This window comes from Lathamus discolor, chromosome 3 (genome assembly GCF_037157495.1).
Source record: "Lathamus discolor isolate bLatDis1 chromosome 3, bLatDis1.hap1, whole genome shotgun sequence".
NCBI classification, from domain to species: domain Eukaryota; kingdom Metazoa; phylum Chordata; class Aves; order Psittaciformes; family Psittacidae; genus Lathamus; species Lathamus discolor.
The window spans coordinates 77,694,327-77,716,150 of NC_088886.1; the positions used below are offsets into that span (position 1 = coordinate 77,694,327).

At 43.1% G+C, this 21,824-nt stretch overlaps 1 protein-coding gene across 1 annotated transcript in view; it reads right to left on the reverse strand.

Moving 5' to 3' along the window:
• TMEFF2 (transmembrane protein with EGF like and two follistatin like domains 2) overlaps positions 1 to 21,824 on the reverse strand; it is a 127,801-nt gene that overhangs the window by 30,288 nt on the left and 75,689 nt on the right. Inside the window, exons 6-7 of the mRNA XM_065669950.1 lie at positions 3,010 to 3,158; positions 1,844 to 1,903 (exon numbers count right to left, since the gene is read on the reverse strand). Coding sequence (XP_065526022.1) covers positions 1,844 to 1,903; positions 3,010 to 3,158 — 209 coding nt within the window. The remainder of the gene's footprint in view (positions 1 to 1,843; positions 1,904 to 3,009; positions 3,159 to 21,824) is intronic.

Consider the following 21,824-nt stretch of genomic DNA (forward strand, 5'->3'; position numbering starts at 1 on the left):
TGCTTGTTTAGGATGTCTCCATCACTCCATGGCTCTAGAGCAGTGAGGTGCCATCTCCTCTCCACAGCACCCCATCACCTCTCACTGGCTATTTGATCCCACACTCCTTCTGACCCCTCCCACTCAGAAACCATCTCCAGTGCAGACCTGCTCCTCTGTGCCATACCTCCCCCTCCCCCCTGCCCAATAAACCAGTTCCCTCTTGTGTTCCTTGCTCGACTCCCAACCCCTGACAGTGTTTTGCTGCAATTTTCTTCTACCCACCACCTCTCCTCTCAAGCGTAGGCTGAAATATCATCTCCTAAGCAAGAGCTGTTCTTTTCCTCCTGCCCACTTGAGCTGAAGGTGCCTTCTGTGCGCCTCTTCCTCTGTGACCCATGACTTGGCTTTCTCTTGTCATCGCTGTGATCTCCTCCTCCTCCCTCTCCTGCTTTTCCTCCCTTCTTGTTCCAACTCAGTTGCTTCATGCTTAAATGTGCTTTCTCCTTTCTAAGTGATGTGGGTCTGTATCTCCTGCCCATCACAGGATACAACCTCAGCCCTTCCAGCCTTTTGAGACAAGTGACAGCTGCCTCCCAGAGAAAAGTTGAGATTAATCAAGGGTTTGGGGAAAAGAGACTGAAGACTTTCTTTGCATGACTATCTCTTCACCCATGGAAGGACTCCTTGGCAGCAGGAAACACCTGAGCCATTGCTCATCTTTGATCTTTTGGAAATGAATCTCAGCATTTACTTTCCATAGAGATTTCTACCCTCTCTGCTTCGTGCTGCAGCCACCCCCAACACCTAGCACTCCTCTGCCTCACCGAGACATCATTTATTCATAGCTCTATGTTTTAATCATCACGTACCATTTTTAAGTAGGAACAGAACAACCATTTCTAATGGCTATTTCTAATCTATTAACACAAGGATGTCATGCACAAAGGGCCCTTGCAAGAGATGGCCAGCTGAATTAACTACTGTCCGAGGACTCTGCAGGTAAGAAGTGTTAAGACCTGTGAAACCTTCAGCTGGATTTCACCTAAGCCATGCATCAATCTGCTCAGATAAACCCAGCGAGCTGCACCTACTCTCTCTAAATACTTTCAAAGCACAAAAATATAACAAACTGAAGCAAGGAACGCATCACCTGACCCATTTTCACAATACCTTCCCAAAGGCTTTAATTCTCAGTTTGAGCTGTGAATATCTGCATGCATACACGTGCGCACACACACATTCAACTTCTAAATCAATCCTCCCAGGCAAAGGGTGTAAAAAATGTCTCCCAAATCTCTCTAGTATTTACATGGTTTTAATTTCAAACGCCATATAAGTCTATTCAGCCATTATATTTTATTGTGGCTTCTAAATAAATTAAAACCATTTATCACTTAAAAAACCCCTCACATTTTAAGAACCTTATTAACTTCATAGTTAAGCACCGACAGGTAATATCATCTATAAAGGCAACGTTTCACAGTATCACAGCTCTCTATGCTCTGGATTTGCACTTTCTTGAACCTGTATATCATGACAAAAATATGCATACTCCAATGCACTGATTCAACAATTTTCAATAATGTCTGCTAATTCTGGCAAATAATTTACAACACTTATTTCCACTGTCAGAACTGTTTTATGGCCATGATATCTGTACATTGACAAAAACGGAAGAAGCCCATTTATTAAGAAGGAAGAGAGGTTCCAGCAAAACAAAGAGTAATGCAGAGAGAATGGGTTTTTCAAAAGTAAACCGAGAAAACCACCCTAGAAGATAAGGACACCTCAGTTTAGCAGAGGAAAGAAGACACTTACACAGTTCCCGCGAATTGTGATTCTCCCAGAATAGGAACCGTACCTGCATAATCTGTTCTTGCGTAATGCCCATCTTCCGATTTTGTAGTTGTTGTAGTATTATCTATGTGAAAAGAAATACGTTAAATTGCTTGGGGAGCCTATACTTGATACAAACTATGTCCCAGCCACCAGTTTCTAAGCAAACGCAGCTTCACTTGCATGCACAGTATTGCTGCTCACTGCAAGGCTCGCCTGCATCTGCCAGGTGAAAACAGCAGGAGCCAGCATTTTGGAATGAAACATGAAACATCTTCCATTAAGAAAATATGTTTTTTTATAACAATACGTGATAACAGATTGCAGCTGGGATAAATATATCGGTATGAAACAGGAATTGTCATTTCTGCTCTATTTGAAGTAATTGGGGAGTTTTAATATGTACCGTGAAATGAACTGCCACATAGGGTGGTTAAATTTAAAGAGATAAGAATAAACTAGAATGTGTTTAATATACCTGTATAGTATGGCTTTGTAAGTAGATGTACTGAGGATTTATTGGTCAGAAGCTAAGGGGAAAAAAGCTATTAAAAGTCTGAGCCTTAGCAGACACTCTATTTACAGGAGCTATTTAAAGGCAAATTTTCTTCACTTTTATTTTAGAACAAAACAGGGTTTTGCAGTCAACTCAAAGGTTACAGGTGATGTAGTAGCCCATGAGCTTGGCACCGACACATATGGCATTCATGGAGAATTACAGTGGGTCTTGAGCTGCTATTGGCATCTTATCGGCCCAGCACAGAAACAAGCAGCAGTCTGTCTGGGAGCATGTCTTTGGCCTCCTGAGGTTGCTTTGTGCTGCTCCAGTTAAGGGAGGCAAAATGTACCTGAGGGGCCTTCCTGCTGTCCTGCTCCAACTCCTACCTGGAGGACAGAGTTCTGGGCAAAATACAGGTGCCTGATTCTGAAACCAGTGCAGGGATGGACAGTCCCCTGCTGCTGCAGGCACAGTGTGGGAAGGGTTACACATGCCTCATGCCTCGCTTGGTGTCTCTACTGAGGAGGGTTCTGCCCTCTCCCGCAGCCTGTGCTCTACAATATAAATTGCAAGAGTCTAATGGAAATGTAAGAAGTGCCAAATAAGAAGCCAGCCCCAGTTCTTTTTTTTTTTTTTTTTTCAGAACAAAAATTGAAAACATTCTTTGAAATGAGTTTTGTTATGAGAGTTACCTTGACATCGACCCAAAGACATGACTTCAATTTTCTCCTGTTTCTGGCATGATGCCTCTTTGATTTGACATGCATTATCATAAGATTTCCCATCGGAAGCACAAAGAGGATTGAAGTTGGTTTGAGAACAGTCAATGTTGCACACACACCTGAAAAGATAAAGTAAGAGAAAAAAAGAAGAGACTAATATGAGAAAGTTTTTTCATGACATCACAAATACATCTCAGAAATAAAAGTGTTTGTATTTTCCTGACTGCACAATGCAAATCAACAGAATGAAAATGGAAAGTTCTGTCAAGAGGTCATTTGTGTTTCTGGATGGAAATGAGATGCAGGGAGAGGCAAGAGGCACAGAAAGGAAAAGCAGGTAAAACGAAAGATAAAGAAGAGTGTTATACATGGAAAACTATGTCACAGCATTACCGCTTGTAATTTCTTGCAAACAAAGAACATTCAAGCAGATATGCAGATCATTCAAGCTGCTATGCACTCTTGCAATTAAAGACGCCACAAAAGGCACCTCCACTGAGGTGCTGCCCATCACACGTAACAATGTATAAATGTGGTTTTATATTGATTTATGGTTTAGTTCTCATAATTACAGCACCCGTAGGGAATCTGATCATAAAAGATGTGATACTGAAGCCTCATCTCACCCTACTAGGATAAAACCACCTGCCAAGACTGACAGCAGCAAAGTGATTGTACTCTCTCTGTGCCTAGGATGGTGGGATCTCCCACCGAGTAGCTTCCTGGACATGGTGAGGCTACTCAGTATTAAAACAGGGGAATGCTGTTTTAGGAGAGACTTTGTGAACAAGCCCTTTCTGAAGCATTTGAAAAACTCAGCAACCAAAAAGCCTTACCCAGGTGTCCTCCAGCAAGGTCTGTGCCCACTCGCAACCTGGTGACATGCTCTGTGTGGGGTGAAGGCTCCCATGGCCAAGAGCAGAGTGCGGGAAAGCACAGGTAGGGCAGTGCTGACTCTGTCCTCAGGGAGCTTACGGGCACCTCCAGAGCCCACTGACCCAGCTCATGAGCTCCTGAGCTGCCCTGAGCCAAAGCATAGTGGGGTATTCAATTCAAAAGTCTGGTCCAGATCCAAACTAACACACTAATGTGGATATATCTTGATGCCAGCAATCCTTATCGTTGCTCATAAAGTGGAGAAACCCAATTACTTCCATCAACAGGAGGCTGCAGCCTCTTTTCTTTATGTTTCTCCTATTTCATTATCATTAGCAATGTTAGACACCCTTGGTCATTGGCAAGGGAAAGGCATGCTAATCTTCTGTCCCCCAACTGTGTCATATAACAGACAGCTCAGCCTCTGCAATGCTTACATTAACACCGATGGGATCCTGCGTGGGGACAAAGCCAGAGGTCTAACCTGGCAGCTGCTTCAGCTCTTCTGAGCACATAATTGTGCACATGCTGCTCTCTAAACTCTTCCCAGCTCCTTCTGACATTTAAGAAAAGGAATGTGACTGATGCTCTATCTGCAGCCCACTGGTTATACTGAACCTCACAGCACCGACTCCACAGCTCTCCCATTGGAAAGTTAAGTAATGGAAATGTCAGCCTCTAGCCTTATTGCTTGATTTAGGAAAGAGCTGGAAAGTCATTTCACCTCCCATGTTGCAGCAGACATTTGGACATCTTCGAGCATTGGAAGTGTAGAGGGATACAGGCAACAGAAAAACCTTGGTGGGAAGAGGAAAGCATCCAGGAAATTAGATGGGTCAGATTTCTTCATCACCCTCTTTGGACTCTGGCCTCTACAAAAGTGCCCAACATGTTAAAATTAGTGGAATCAATATTCGTCTTTCTTTTAGACTTTCTTTACATTGGGTAGGTCTATTTCCCCCAAAAGTTCACAAAATACAGAAAACTTCAGCTCAAAAAGAGGCCACCAGTGAAAAGCTGTTGTTATAAATTAAATTACATGATTTCATCACAAGGGGAAGAGAAGAGCCTAGCTCCCTGTGTAACAATTTCCCCACATTGATGAGCATACAGAATATAAGAAAAAAATTCCAGTTGATTTCCTAAGAACCTCCTTATCAGTGGAACAAGAATGCTCTGCTCCACCAGAATATTCACTGATGTCATTTCTTCCTGCAGCCATTTCCAGCTTCCCACCTTAGTCAAACTCACTTCATTAGGAAACATTTACTGCTCAAGTAATAGCAATTCTTTCCACGTAGCTCCACCATTTGCATTTCAGATGGGACACAATCAGCCATATGCTCCTTTTTTGTAATAAACCAGCTCAGAAACAGCTTCACTTTTCCATATTTTTCTACCAAAAAATGAGTGTAGGTTAATATATATTATGTCTCAAGTCATGAGAAAATTAAGTCAACGAGAAAATGAAAACAAAAGGGTGCTCTTTAGGGGAAATCTAAGCAACTTTGGATGCAATTTCAGAAATGCCTGCGGGATACAGGAACCTATGCTCAGAGTTAGGCACTTAAGAGGCATATTTTTAAAGGTGTTTAGATGCCTAAAGATGCATGCAAATACTTTGTGTGGGATTTTAGAAATCTCAAAGACCAGTCTCCCACTGATTTCAAAGACCATTTCAGAGCCCATTAGGCATTTATTTGCATCTTTTGATACCTTTCAAAGAACAAGGTTCCAAAATGACTTCTCTGACCTCTTTAAGTAAAAGTGAGAAGAGAGCCAAGATTTTTCCCAGCTCCATTCTAAAATGTTATCTGTGAGACCAACTTTTCTTTCCAAGCAAGATCGCTGTAGCCTCATGCTGCATTAAGAGGACGTATCACATGAGCACCATGAACCACACACTGCTTGTGCTGATGTCAGATTGCTTGTGTACGAGAACAGAAAGGGACAACCTCAGGATGACACTGTATGCTCAAGTCTCAACAGATCTCCTGTGTGAAGCCTGATGTTCAGGGATGACTAGATGGGTGGTGAAAAAACACTACAATAAACTTGTCACCTCAGTCTCCTTGCTGCCAGGATCTGTGCATCATCCACTGCTTGCACAGTTTTCAGGGGACAGCTTCTAGCTTGCATCTGCACTTTCTTATTGCTTTTGCACTTTTATACTCAAATTCTACTTTAAGGCCGTACAATTAAGTCAACATCAAATATATGTCAGGAAATGCTAAAGGTAGGATTGCATCAGGAAGATTAATGTGCCTGGGTTGCTGACTGTTTATTTTATAGTGCTCATCTTATCACGTAAAATGACAGTATATACAAACACGTTTTTTCAAACAAGAGGAACAAGCAGTCTGCTATTTCAACCCCCAAATTCCAGGAAAGGAAATTACAGGGAAAGAGGTGGGGTATTTACTCCAAAGGTGCATGGCAAGCATACAGGGCCACAGAGCATAGAATCACAGAATGTTTTGTGTTGGAAAGGACCTTGAAGCTCATTCAGGTCCAGCCGCCTGCCATGGGCAGGGACACCTTCCACTAGAGCAGGTTGCTCCAAGCCCTGTCCAGCCTGGCCTTGAACACTGCCAGGGATGGGGCAGCCACAGCTTCTCTGAGCAATCTGTGCCAGCGCCTCAGCATCCTCATAGTGAAGAATTTTTCATACCATACATCATCCTTAAGCGGGATGTACTGGTGGTAATAAATACAAAATGAACAGCACTTAATGTATTTGACTGAATGAAATCCTGAAGCCATAGGTAAAAGTGCCTTCACTTCTCAAAGCATTATAAAATGCAGAAGTGGGACTGACTCCTATTAAATGAGTGGAACCAAACTGTGACACCCTCGCTTGGCCCCCAGGGTGCCCATTAGTAAGAATCCTAATGGTGTTCAAGACTTCAGATCCTGGGGGACACAGGAATCCCATACCCCAAAAGGAGCCTTACCCCAGCATTTCTTATGCCCAGAAATACCATCCTGCTCCTAGCTAGTGCCCAGCACTGGCACTTCCCTCTCGCACTCACCATGCAACCTGGCTCTGCCTAGGCTCTGCCTAGGCTCTGCCTTGTCATCTTTCACAAATGACAAAATTGGAGCGGCCTCACCCCTTTTGGCTGTTGGCTGCACCAACCCTGTGGCTCTCCCTTGTTCCCCCTGCCTGCATGGGGCTGGAAGCATGCATCCCACTGCCATGTAGCTGGCTGGCTGGCTGGCTGCCTGCAGCTTTGTGGCCCCTGAGGCACTTCAATATGCCTCTAATTTTAAGTAATTTGATCATTTGACCATTTTATCATCCTGGCTATGACTTCTGATTATAGTTATGTCAATAAATCTATGTGGTTTCTCTGTTCCTAATTGTAGCACTGAAGAAAGCTTGGCAATATAAAGGCTGAGCTTTCCTCAGGCTCAAGAAGCTGTGAGAAGGTCAATGAGGTCTCCTATGGGGTCACAGGATGAAACTGTACCCAAGAGCACACACAAAATGCATATGCAAGGCTTAACTATGCCTTCTGCAGTCAGAAAAGCAGCTTTGAAAGCATCTGTGAGGAAGGAGTGCTTCCAAGATGTCAGCCGATACCCTGCAGCTCCCCTGAGGAAGGAATAAATACTGAATGCTGTCCCACAGGCCCGCTGCGTCTTTCAAGTAATGGGCTCATATGTTAATTGGTTAAAATCTGGGCTGTCACTGTAAACAACCATTAAACATGGCTCACTTTCTTATGTCTATTCTTGCAGGTCATTATGATAGTCTCTGATGAATTCCACTTCTTTTGTACGCTTTATTTTATTTCATTTCATGTTGTATGATGAAAATCTTGGAGGAGCTGAACATCCAGGAATCCAGTTAGTTATTATGGGGATCATGAAAGCAAAAAAATCAAAGCAAACTAAAATGACTGTCCAATGGGCAGACCTGGGCACCTCCTCAAGGGATTTCAGGCTAATTCCCCATGGCACATCCTGCAGCAACTTCTTGGTGACATTCCTGGAGCCTCACAAGACAGCATCACATCCAGGCAGAGATGGAGGGTGTCTGCATACAGAAGTGCAGCTCTGCAGCTAACACGCTGGAAGAGCCCATGAGGCTCCATGTGGCAGGTAAGATGCTGACAGGCACCTCCATGTGCCTCACTATTGACTTGTGGGGTGCAAGTTGTTGCACTTCAGTCTTTGAGCTTCTGTCAGGGCAATAATGGGATAAATGCGTTAAACAGCACAAGGGAACCCATGTGCATATTGGGAGAGGTTGTCACTACTCCATGTGTGTAACACACTTCTCCCCTTCTCTATTAGGGAAATAAGAGTGCAAAGTAGACCAGTAGTTATTTCCTGCACAGATCTTTACCATGAAAAGATGCCTCTTCAGACTTTAGAGAGGTCTATGTCCCAGCAGTGACAGCAATGTGCTGCACCGGGCTGCTTGGCCAAGCTGGAGCAGCCAACTTGGCTTTCTGTTGAATCAGTCTCTGTAAAAATTAATGGGGTCAATAAACCAGGCACGGGTGAGTACACCGGTGAGTACACAGGCTCCTAACTGCCCACTCTTCTGCAAATAACATATGGTATTATTTTCTGGGCACAGAGTGTACCTTTGCCTGCAGAGAGCATGCTGCTGAAGAGAGGATTCAAGGCTATGAAGGACTGTCCCTGGAGGGAATAACTGTGTTTTAAGGAGGTATCTCAATAAAATGAGAGAATGGTTCTTTGCCTATGATGTGTAGGGAAGTGCTATAATTATATTTCCTTAGTTCATGAATAAAGTACAATCATTAGTGACACAGTGCTGATAAAAAGAACCCCACTCCATGCTTTATCTTTACTCCTAAGACAACTATTCAGTCTTTGTTTTCAGCAATGTATTACTGAAAAATGTTCTTTATTTTAAATTACTATGCAGTATCTGCACGTAGCATGAAGGTTTCATGTGTAGCTCTGATGGGAAGGAAGGAGGATAAATGAGACAATGCTTCTAGAAGAGCAGTTTTACTGGGAACAGATGCAGGCGCATTTTTGTCAGAGTGAGATTACAATGGCAGTTCTTCCCTATTCAACATCTTTTAATTAGCCCTCTGCAGTTTGGAAACCTGAGAGCATTGTTGCTACTACCTCTGTTTATTAAAGATTCACATGCAGACTTTGCTGGCCATGGGTCATTTGCTTTTTGGAACCAGAGCAACAGAAAATTGTGTCTGAGATATCTGCAAAGAAGTACTTAATGAAATGACTAACGTCTTCAGCCAAGTGTCTAGTTGATTATAGGGTCCAAACAGCAGAACAGCAATAAATCTGCCACAAAGAGAATTGTCAGTCAAGAAAAAAAGGCATAAAACCAGACAGGGAAGCGAGAGCTAAAAATGTGAAAATGCAAATCTAGTGTTATTTTTACTAGTCAGAGCTCTGATGTTTGAGCGCATATGCTAATTTGGTCAAGTGTGAGATCCCACCATGTCTCAGCGAGCACTATTTTACAGGGAAAGTGATGTTCCATTCTGCAATCACTTAAACATTGTAGATTTTCTCCAGGCAAAAATAAAATAAAAAACCAAAGGAAAAAAACAACATTTTGCAGCATAAACAAGCCCAAAGCATTCCCTTTACCATAAAACAGTGTATTAATAAAAACATGGTTGTTGTACGTTTATATTTCCACCAGAGACATTTCTTATCTTCCTCTGCTCCAAATAGAAAACAGTGATCAGAAACTCAAAATTTCTGGTAGGATGTTGGTATGGTCCTCTCCAAGCCCCTTGCCCCTCTGAATGGGACATTAAATGCACATTTGAAGCAAACCTGGCAATATATGCTTGCATAAAGTGCTTGGCAATCAGTCCCAAATGCCTTCTCTATCATTTGGATTCCTGCAAGGTTTTTCTTTCTGGTACACAGGGCATCTTTGTTGACATTACCAGCAGGCAAGTTGAAATGAAGCCAGGCTGAGCATTACGCCTCAACATTTGAACATGCATTGTACTGTGGTTCAGCCACGTGTCAGGAGGCTGGTAGGAGCGCTCATTTACCCAGGCAGCTTTGGGTATGTTTTATATGTCTCAACACAACACCATGCAGAGATACTTGAACTAGCTCTAAGCAGGGACCTGCAAGGTTAACCAGGCTGGGCAGACCCAGCCTCCTGGAGCTCAGTTAGCTCATTCAGACTGTCTGTGTGCCTGTGGCATTGCGCCTTGTTAAAACACACTGCCTGCAACACCCCTTTATTGGGGAGTGACTGGTCACCTCTGCTGCTCACCTCTGCGCCACATCAGTTATCCTCAAAGCTGCCTGCACACACAGACAGCTAAAATGGACTGGTCCAGAGAGCTTGCATGCACCTCCATTTCAACATCAGTCTCAAAAAGACCACATAAATAACAGTTTCTTCCTCTGCCCCTCAACCCATTTACAAGTACACCATTAAGCTTTACAGTATTCTCATACAGCCCTATAGCAACAATAACTTGGTACTGTTATGCCCATTTTACAGAGAGGTAAGTTTTAGTGTAAAGTCCTGGTACCCTCAGTACAGAGTCAAAAGAGACTTTTGGTAGCATGGCCAAGCTCAGGTACCTCACAGTGGCCCCTGCAACATGTGGAGCACACCCCAGGAGGATGGCACCCAACAATGCCTCCAGCCAGGAGACAAGACTGCCTGGCATCATTGCCTGGCTTAGGATACAGTTGAACACCAGGTACACATACATATATATATAGACATACATATATATAAAATAGTGTATACAAAATATATTCATAATGAACACAGGCACACAGTATTTTACACTTTCTATGAATCATACACTATAACCTGCCTGTGCTTGTAATAAGATTGAAATCCTACCACTGCACTCTTAAGAACATCATTAAAGAGCAGCAGTGCTGCGTGTCTCCTTCAAAACAAACTTTGCTGTGTTTTTGAGGTTGATGCAAAACTTTAGCTGCAGTGCAGAACAATAAACAATACATATTTTATAACAGCAGCACAAAAATAGCACGCAATATTTCTTTCCTGGGCCTGCTAGTTCTTCTCTTCTGCTTTAAGATCACAAGAGAAGAAAAAGAACAGCTTATTCTGAGTGCCTCCCATTCAATGTTATTTATTTATCTAATTTATTTTTCCTTTTTGTCCTTTGTAGCCCAGCTTCTGCAAGAAGAGCTTTAGCACGTCTGCTTTTCACAGTGGTTTCCCTAGGATATTTTACCTATTTCAGCTGTTCAAATGTTTATCTTCACCAGGAGTAAAAGGAGAAAAGCTTGATTCTCTCAGGGTGATGCAACGCTTCTGCGTGGCATTTCAATAGCATCCTGTTATTCAAACAATCAGAAATCACAGACACCATGCACGGAATTATCAGCATACTGCATAGAGATTTTTATTATTATGTAGTGCATAATGAAAATGATTTGAAGGACCCCAAAGCATCATAACAGAAGGAAGCACTGAATAATCAGGTGATTTTGGGGGGATTTTTGACATCAAGAGAGCAAAATACTGTTTACTGGACATATGTCAAGCCAAAATGCACTAAAGTGGTGAATATATTTATTGATGCCTTTCCCTGCATACCAAATGCAACATGCTGTCAGAGTCTAGCTGGAGTGCAGAGCCAGGAGCTAGGGCAATCACCATACAGCTGCCATGCTGCTGCTGCTTAATAGCTGGGAGTGACTGGCAATACTTAGAAATATGTATGGATTTTCAGAGCACATTTGTTATGACAGCTCCCGGAGGTTGTTTCAAAACAGTTTAATGGACTGCTCCCAGAGCCACCTCACCTTACAGCCATGAGGAGAGCCACCCAGGCACTGCATCCTTCCCTGAGCCTGACCAGCTTGGGTGAGGAGCTGTTTCCATGCTCCACCAGTTTTCAAGGTGGAGAGTGCAGCTCATGAAAATTGCTTTAATCTGCTGTGCAAGACACTGCAACTTGATTCCTAATTCTCCTTTCATTTTTTCCCTGTAACTTTCTTTACTGAGTTCTCGACAAAAAATATCACAAACTTCACCTTTGTTTCCTTCTTACAGTTCAAAGTACCAATTATAATATGACCTTCATCTGGCTTTCCTATACCTCTGGTGCCCTCAACAGTACAGTGAATTGTACGCTAACACCTTTAAGGCAAAATAAATGTCTCATTTTATTTTTTTTCAAATATCATTCCTATTTAAAGGAGCTAAGTTATGTGAAACCGTCTTTGCTAGGCTGGATGCTTTAAACCCAAGCAGCACAAATAGAGAATTACAAGGCTGATGACTGGGTTTGAAGAGCAATGGAAAAATCCTCATGCTAGCTGTGTGACTAGAGAAGAAAATTCTAATTGTGTTCATATGCCAATTCAAGTATCTGCAGGTATCTAATGTGTGAAGTTTATTTAAAGCACATAGAATAAAATAAATAGCTTTTTATGGTTTGCCTACACTTGATGTCCTTCATGTTTCTGTAGCCTGTGCTAAAACAAAGCTTTGCTGTTCCTCTCCTTTTGTAAACATTCAAGTCTGTCCTTCACGAACATTTTATCCTGATATTGTTTGCTCCTATCTCAAAACCAGCAGAATAGTGAGAATCGTCCCCATAAATCCCAGCGTTTCACTCTGGCCTGCAACGGCCAATGGGAATAGTATGGTGGGAAGTAGGGGCACCATCTAGCTAGAGGTTCTACGTGAACCTTGCCATGCAGGAAGGCTGGGTCTGCTCATGAAGAACTGCAGCATCAGTTGGGACCAATGGCAGATTTCTGGTTAATTTGTTAAGCTACTTCTGCAAGTGCGAAGTGGACTCATTATCAGTGAGAGTAAAGGGATTATGGCCTTCTGGCTAGTGGAGACCAGTGTGCTGCAAGCCCCATCCCATGCAACATGTTAGCTATCCACCGCTGGTGGGGAAAGCAAGGCTTAGGAGTGACCCTCCTGGAACTAGTGAGAAGAAAACAGAGGTAAAATAATTCTTCTTTGTAAAGACTCCCTCCACACGTGCAAAATCAGACTACCTCTCACCATCAGCTGCTCTGTGTCCTCAAATGTGTGCCTCCCACTTACGAGAAGACCTGGCTGAGGCAGCATCATCTGAATTGGCTGCTGATTCCAGGCTCCCCAGTTTGGTAAGCTGACTTGAATTACAAAACAAAATCCAGTCTAGCGATTTAATGAAATTTTAGGGGGATACTTCCAGGCTTTCCTTCAGGCATTGTTTGCACCTCCTGCACAGGCAGAAATAAAGCAAGATAACCTCATGTCATCCTGCACAGCAGTGAAATGAGATCCTGGCCCATAGGTATGAGCCTGGGACCGGGACAAATTGCTGCATATGCGAGAAGGGGAGAGCAGTAGTAACCCTCTTTTTCCTCAGAACATTCAGGTCTGCAGGTGAAAGCTGCTGCAGAAAACTAGGTAGTATTACCGGCTGGGGATGCTGCCTCTTCTGTGGCTGTTTCATGATGACCACAGTGGCTGATTGCTTTTGGGAGCAAGGCAGAAGGAAAAGTACTGCTTCCAGGGAAAGGAAGATGTACAAATGAATGAAATGTGCCATATCAATGACATGTCCTTGCCAGCAAACTAATGAGATGAGAATAACCGTCTGGGACACAGAGCAGTGGAATCCACCTGCAAAGGGATGCACCACAAGGACGGGCATCCCTGGGGCACCCAGGCTTCTTCACGTGAGAGAGCTTCATTACAAAATGGACAGGCTGACACAGCAATTAAGTCTGTATGTCTGCACACATCTCACACAGGCTTTTAGCTGTGACTTGCTCATGGGAAAGGCTCAGAGCAGGAGATGGATGCCGTAGGGAAGGGACACCTGCCACCCCGCACAGGCTGCGAGAGCTGAGGTCAGCCCTGCGCGTCAGCTTCTATTGAGTTTTCCTCAGGCTCATATTTAATGCATGGGATGTATTTTTAATGGCTTAGACGTGTGAACAAATCGTGGCCTTGATGTTCCAACACGAGTGTGTGAAGGAGCTTCCGACCTTCTGCAATGGATGCAGTTTTAATTTAATAGTTAACATAAAGTAGGATGGAAGACATGAAGCATTCTATTAAGACATTTGATAATAAATTGGAAAGTGCTTTCCCAGTGCTTTACATAGTTATTCTCTCTGTTGATCTATTTAGCCAACACATGTAATTCTGAGCTACAAAGTTGTATTCCTGCTTTCGTAAACACACTTACATAAAACTCAATAACAACACAGTCTATTTATTGCTAAAATGTTAGTAGGAAATTGGAAAAGGTATAAATACAATTCATTGCTGGTGATCTCCTGCCCCCTGAAGGCACTGTAAGGCTCCAAATCTTGCTCAGTTCACAGCATCATAAAACTGAAGCAATAAATGTCACTCCTTTCTTGATTGTGCATTAGGCCAATCAGCTTTTTATTGCGAATAAATAGGCCGTCATGAAGGCACTGCTCTGTTTACTACTAGGGCATGACTTTTGCTAAATGGGGGGCCAGGGAGAAGGAAATCTTATTTTTAAATAACAAAAAGGGGAAACAAAATCGAGGGAGAAAAAGGTGCAAAAGCGTGTTGCTCTCCAAGGTCTCTGCACTTGCTCTTTCATGCTGTAATGCCCTGATGTACGCAGATGATTGTGTGTCAATGCACATTAATATCTGCTGTGCATTATCATATTATCCCTTATGTGCACTTTCACAGGCTGGTGAGCCGGCCTCTCCCATCCATGGTGGTACACAACGGAGTGGTGGCTTCCAGTTGGAGTACCTGCACCTCCCACAAAGCGTCAGGAGTGGGACATGATCTTTATAACACCCTGTATTACAGCAAGAGCACAGAACAGTCCTGAAGCCATTCCTTCAAATGCAAATAAAGGTGTGTGCTCAGAATGCCGCTACATTTTCCTACTTAGGGCTGAAATCCACTCACAGCTGGTGGCAGAGGAATAAAAACCCTAAATCCCTGGGTTCATTTCCTCCCCTGTTAAACTGCACACACAACATGCTCTCTGACGTGCTGTCATGTGTATATGTGGTCTATGGATGTTTCCTGAACATACAGAGGGATGCTGTGGATGTCTCACACAATGCCCAGCCACACATTGTGCACCATTATAACATGCACAGGTCGACACTAACAGAGTCCACAGTCACACCACCTCGATGCCAGCCAAGCCGCTACCTCACACATCCTCCAGCTGTCCATACAGGTAGGTGTCCAATTCACCTGCTCCATCCTGGGTGTGCCATTTTAGCCTCCAAGCCATGCAGAAGGAAGGCAGGTGAGGACCATTTCCTTGCTGCTGTCAGGTACTGTCCCCAAAATCCCCTCAAGCCCCAGCACATGTGCAGCCACTGCAGCTCTTCCCCACTGCCCAGCAAACAGCAAACTGGACCAGCTGCCAGTCAGCTATAGGTTTTCTCCCTGCTTCCACAGTCCTCTATCCTTTCCCGGCCCATCCTTCCAGCCTTCTCTGCCATGACCACCCACCCTTCTATGTCTTCATGCCTCTCATCCACACACCACGTGCTGAACCTAGGCATAGGAATCTCAGCCATGGAAACCTAACAGGAAAATCAGGCCATTTTGAGACACACATTTAAATTACTGCTACTTTAAAAAGAAAAACCCAACAACCCTCTAATGTTGACAGACTGATGATGTGACTAATTTGCGAAGACAAATGACAGCTCTGCATGCCTTACAATCCTTCCTCCCCTTAAATTTTAGCAGAATTTGTGCTTTCTCCTACAGGAGCTTGGCATCAGGATAAGACACCCTCCCCCCCCCCCCCCCACCTCAAAATCTCAGAAGTTATTTTTGGGTTTTCACAAATCAATATTTCCTCTGAAGCAACTGAAGCAGTCAGTAGGCCAAATTCTGCTTTTAGCATCACAATTTCCAAGTTATTCCTTTGCACTCCATGAACGACTGTGCATTTACACTCCAACAGAGTCTATTCTCCCTTCCACCAGCCAAAGGCTCCGCTGGCTACTGTGACGTTACTGCACAGCTATGATGCAGGGAAAGAACTTTAGTTTCACTGAAGTAAGTGGAATAACTTTCATTGACTTCCACAAGCTGGAAGTTCACCTTCTGAAACCAAACCCCAAGTCTGGATCAGCATCTGAAAAGAGGAGCACAAGGGAAAAAAATCTATAAGCTTTATGACTGTGTAGGGTATTATCCTCCGGACACAGAGCAAGTTTTGCTGTAATTGCAGAAGATAACAAATGCCTGGTTTATTACAAAACCAAACATTAGGGATCCTAGGTTTTGGATAAGATGGATTTGTTGTACAGGGTCCCTAAAAGACCTGCTTGGGTGAGTAGTACAGACGGAACACAATGTGGGTTTGCATTTATCTGAGAACATTTAGAGCTGTGATATATAGTGTATATGACAGACTTCCTCGATGTATAGAGAAAATATTGCCAATTTCTTTGTGTAGGCTGAATTATTTACCAGACTGTTCCAAAGTGTATTGGCAATAAAACACTATGAAATATAAGTAACTCCAGACAATCTTGGGTTATGTTAAAACCATTTTTTTTTTTTTTAAGAATGTTATTAAGAAAATAAATCCTGAGAATCTGGAAAGGCAGAACTTTCTCAAACGAACATGAGCCTCTGAAGGATTTCATTGACTCTATGGATGGAAAGGTCAACTCCTCCAAACCATCACCCTAAGGGAGTCAGGAATCAGTCTCACTTCAAAATTAAATAGGCTGTTTTGGCACAGGATGAAGGCTCAAAGATGGTAAAGTGAGTCTGTGAAACTTACCCAACTGGGGAAAAAAACTGTTTTTAACTAAAACCAAGTATAATGTATGTAGAGTAAGAAGTTTCACCAGATGTCCAAGAAAGCCACGATTTTCCCAACTTTCTAGCCAAGCCACTAGTAGTGCATTCAGTTTAGAAGAACAAGGTGCTCATTCCTGCTTCCTACTTTGGAGGACTGGGCCATAGTGTTTCTTAGAGAAACCCTTCCCTTCCCCTGCTCTTTCTGCAGACTCATTGCTGAAAAAGAAGAACACATAGTTTTGGCTTGACTTAAGGTCTTTTACAAGTCAGTAGGGATCTTCCTTTGACTATGGTTGTGGACAAAACCACTTTTTCCTCTGGGCTAGTTTTCAGTTGAAATTGTGCACTGAAAGAGTCCTACAATCTCTCAGCAGCTTACCAGTGAGAAACGTGATAGGAGCTGTGGCGTTCATGAAATGCTCACCTGTGGACTGTATTTTTTGACTTTTACACGATGTCTAGACAATGGCTGCTGATAAGCCTCAAACTGTCACTTAAGCTGGAACCTCTGCAGCTTTGTTCTTATTTGTGCTGTGGGCAGCAATTCAAGCTAGAAATTTGTATTTTGCTAGTTTTCCCACTTTCATTCCAGCTCACATGGCCTTTCCTTCCACAGCACAAACGAAGGAACATAGCAAGGTTCATGTTCTCATATTCACCTTCCACACCCCAGGCAGCAGATCTGGCTGACCGCCCTCTTGTAAAAGCCACCCCTTCTCAGGGCAGGCTTAATAATTAAAATATAACACATAGGTAGGTGTCATATTGTGTTTCCTAACATTCCTGATGTTTTGTCTTTCATTGCAAATCCTTCATGGACCAATTTCCAATTGCTCAGGCTACTTTTTTTACAGTAGTGCTGACTCTTAACCCGCTTCATGGTATCTCTACAGGTATTGCAACACGGCATCACAACAGTGACACTGGATGTCAGCTGCTTTCTCTTTATTCCAAAACCTTTGAACCACAGAACACGTACCAAACGATACATTAACAATTCACAGAACAAGAACTGAGCTAATTTCTGGGCAAGCACTGGAGTTATCTGTTACAAGGATGGGGCTAATATAAATGACACGAGTGTAAGAAGGAGGGTGTAAGATGCTTGGTTGCGCAGTGCAGAGCTTGCGTGCTGCAGTGCCTATACTTTCCACTGTAAACCCCTGCCTGGACTGTTATTAGACATGACTACTAAGCACTACATGAACATTTATGCAGTAGGAGCTTCACTTCATGCCATAGGTATGATCTGAAGTTAAGCAGAAATTGCAAGATTGTGGGGGTTTTTAATTATTTGATTACATTTCTGAGCTTATTTGCACCACAAGCCCAATGAGTATGTTTAGACATTACAAGTAGTCATGAGTGAAGAGAAAGGAAACCAGCAGAAAATGGCAATATATCTACTGTATAATGCTCAGGACACTGCAGATGTTAAAGGAGCTCTTTGTTTCTGCATCTGGAACAAGTAGGTCACAGATAGTTATTATACACATTGCTGAACATGAAGCAGCCAATACCCGTGTAATGTATGTGAGCTTTCAAACTACCTTTTAGTACTTTGTAGTAGTACAGCATCTTATTTGCAGATGCTCTGGTTGAGAGCAACTGATGGAAGGGGGAAGGGACCCAAAGCTGACTGACCTAATTGCTGGGTGGATTGAGAAACTGGCAAAATCATTAGTTTCTTTTATATGTTTTCTTTCTATACTATAATAAAGATAAATATTGATTGCTAGAGCAATATTGATTGTAGGGGTCGCTGCAGATGGCAGCTGCATGATTTGCACAAATATCTCCCATGTACAGTGCCTCTTATTTGCATGAGAAAGCAGTTTCACCCATCCTCATGTGTTTCAGACTGTTCACTTGCCTTATAGGAGCATTTACCCAAACTACATATATCAGTGATTAGCAGCGAAATATGAAACAAAGGACTGAAACAGTTCATCTTCTTAATACATTTTATGTGTGTGCATGTGCTGTGGGTAAGTGTAGTTTATTGTCCCAGCCATGCGGAAAGAAGAGCAGGACACAAGGGGCCTGCTGTAATTATTCTGCCACCTCTCTTGGGAATACCACACAGCTGCACAGCACGCCTGAGACCGGTGCTCCTTCCTTCACCCACTGATCTAGACACTGAACATGCCAAGCTCCTTTATTCAGGCCTGGATGCCTACCTCCAAGGTCTGAGCTTTGGGTCGTCAAGGACACAGTGCCCCCACAGAGTGTCTTCAGCATCTTCTACTGAGCTGAACCTGCCTGGTGGGATCCTTGCCCATTTGCAAGAAACGGAAAAGGCTCCTCCAGCATGGGCCAGGCTTGTAAGGACGGAGAAAAGTTGCCTACCACAAGCATGCTGCCTATGGCAGAGCACAAAACTCTCTCCTCAGCTAAGAAGGAGTCCTTGGGTCATGTGGGGACAAGATGCAGGAAGCAGCAGGGGTATTTCAGCCCCTTTTTATCATGGGTGCAACACCCTGAGTGGCCCATTTCAAGGTCAGGCCCCTCCTGCCAGGGATACCATTGCCTCCCTTTTCTACCTGCAGCCTCCACTTGGGAGGAAGAGGAAGGCAGAGGAGCAATCTGCAGAGATGGCATCCTCACTTCCTTAGGCAATGCCAGGCTGCAGGGAAAGCACTCTTTCCCAAGCACATCATACATCTCTGTGTGTCTGTCTTATAGCTAGCAAACTGCATTTCATTCTGGGCAATGCTGCACTTTGGGACTGCTGCTGGCTGACCTGCTGATATTGAAATTCAAAGGAAAGGCATGCATATTTAACCCTGATTCATCATTTTGACTTTGATTAACTGTACAAGTCAGAGGTTTGCAGGCTTTAATCTTGTTTAAGAAAATACTCCTGTCTTCTCTATTGTTGGTATTTTCCAACAGGAAATTCAACAAAAGAGTTTTTCCTATTATTTATCTTCTTCTACTTACTTGGACACATTGTGGACCTCTGAAATAGCTGCCCAGTATCTATCCAAACCGTGGTCTGTCCAGTGTAGAGTGCTCTTATTTCCTCAGTGGCCCATAAGGAGGGGATTAATACTGGAATGCAGGTTTCTGACGTGGTTATGCACTGACACTAAGCCACTTCAGTAGATGAGCAGGCACTCCATTTGGTGAGTACTATTTATATACAGTGAGTGAGTATTTCATAGATGCTTTCTGGAAGATCTTAGAAATACACCATGGTTCAGAATGTCACGCTTCATTTTTCATTTCCTTTTAAGTGTATCTCTCGGGGTGTTGAGTAGCCCTATCTTAAAAAATCAATTATTCCTTAGCCAGCTCAGAAATAAAACCCAAAGTAAGCAACACCAAATGTCTGATTTACCAATAGATTGCAATCCCGTGCTAAAGAGCATAGCCACTGCCCTGCTTTAAATATTCATGAAACCCACTGGTGCAAAATGCATTAAAGGTGGGAATAATGCCAGTAATACACGATCCTCTAAGTGACAAGAAGCTTTCACGTATTAAAGTAGCAAGATGTTAAAGACTTTCAACTGAACAGTCTTTGTTTTTAACCTAGAGAAAGAGATTCAGTAATGGAATGCCAAATTGCATTCACTCTCGTGATATTAGACTGCAGCATAGGATAATAATACATGTGTGCTTTACCATGGTGTGGAAACCCTGTTATTACAGTGGGTTTTTTTCTGCCTTTTCTTCATACTTTCCAGAAAACATTTACACGCATATCTTACCCCTTTGAGTAGAATTCCATGTGCCCCCCCCCCCCCCCCCCCCGCCCTGAATCCCGGGAGTCTAGCCATTAACAGAATGGTTTTACACAAATAAAAAGATTTTAAAATCCTGGTGACACAGTACAATAGCACAATTCAGCTGAGTGACAACTGGCAATGAATAACAGAGATAAAGAAACAAAGAAAGAAAAAAGAAAGAGTTAAACCAGAGACAAGGGACTGCAAAGTAACAGACTGTGGCAATGCAGAATAATGTTAATTGTCGCTTTAAATCATCAGCAGCCCAACCACATCTGCTATCACACCTGTGCTCTCTTCTCTGATCTACTCTGGCACCCTAGAAATATTAGGCGAACAGCCAGCCTCCCATCTCCAGCTCTCTGCTGCCTGGCTCAGATACCAAATTGCATCCCTTTTACCTGGAATGGATCAGGCACTGACTCTGCACTCTCAAACTCATCCTGCTTGACAGGGGACACCGCTACTGGCTGGGTCTGGGCTTGACATCCCATACCAACAGGTCCTACAGAAACCAGGAACCACTGACTCCTTTTGGATTACACAAACCTCATCAGTCAGGTGAGATGCCTATAGGAGCCCTGCTTACATCTGAAATTTGGTCCACAAAACAATAGCGATCAAATAATAAACCAAAATGTCTTTTCCCACTTAATCTATGGATATTTTCTGCGCAACAAATCTTGGCAGGGGGAGTGGGGGAATATGTCTATCTGGTGCCAAACATGGAAATTCAATTAATGTATATTGAAAAAGGGATCTAGGACCTCCATACATAGCCTGCTTTTATTCTAGAAATAAGAATAACAAAGAGCTAACACCCAGAAGGCTCATTTTTTTAGAAAGACGTTTATCCAAGACTAATCAGGGGGCAGGGACAGGAAATTAGGGCTCTGTTACGGCATATGAAGTCGTTTACTTCAAAGCAGACCTCTAACAGGCTTTACATGGTCTTTGTACTTCTGGCTGGAAATCTGCTTTCCTGCCTTTTAACAGTCTGCCTAGTAGCATCTTCCTAGTAAATGCCCTTCCCTGCTTCCTGCCCTGAGAAGCCTCTTCCCCTGCAGGAAGACCGCCTGTCAATAAAGATTGAGAACTTCAGCTCCTGCAGTCATTACGCTGTTCCATATAAGCCAAGTTGTTTCAGAAGGGAGGAATTAGATAGTGCAAAAGCTGCAGTGGGAACATTATTGGGGTAAGTTGGATCAGGGTTTTTTACCAAGCTATTTCTGGAAAAAAATAAACACTGCTACTCAGTGCTTATGATTAATAATGTTATCTTGCAGCTAATTTTATTCCTTGCCCCTCTCTTCTGCCTTCCAATTTGGAATTGCTCTTAATTATGAAAACATGAGCACTAGACTGTGAATTTTGATATATTAATTTTACCATGGTTTTGTTTCTACACG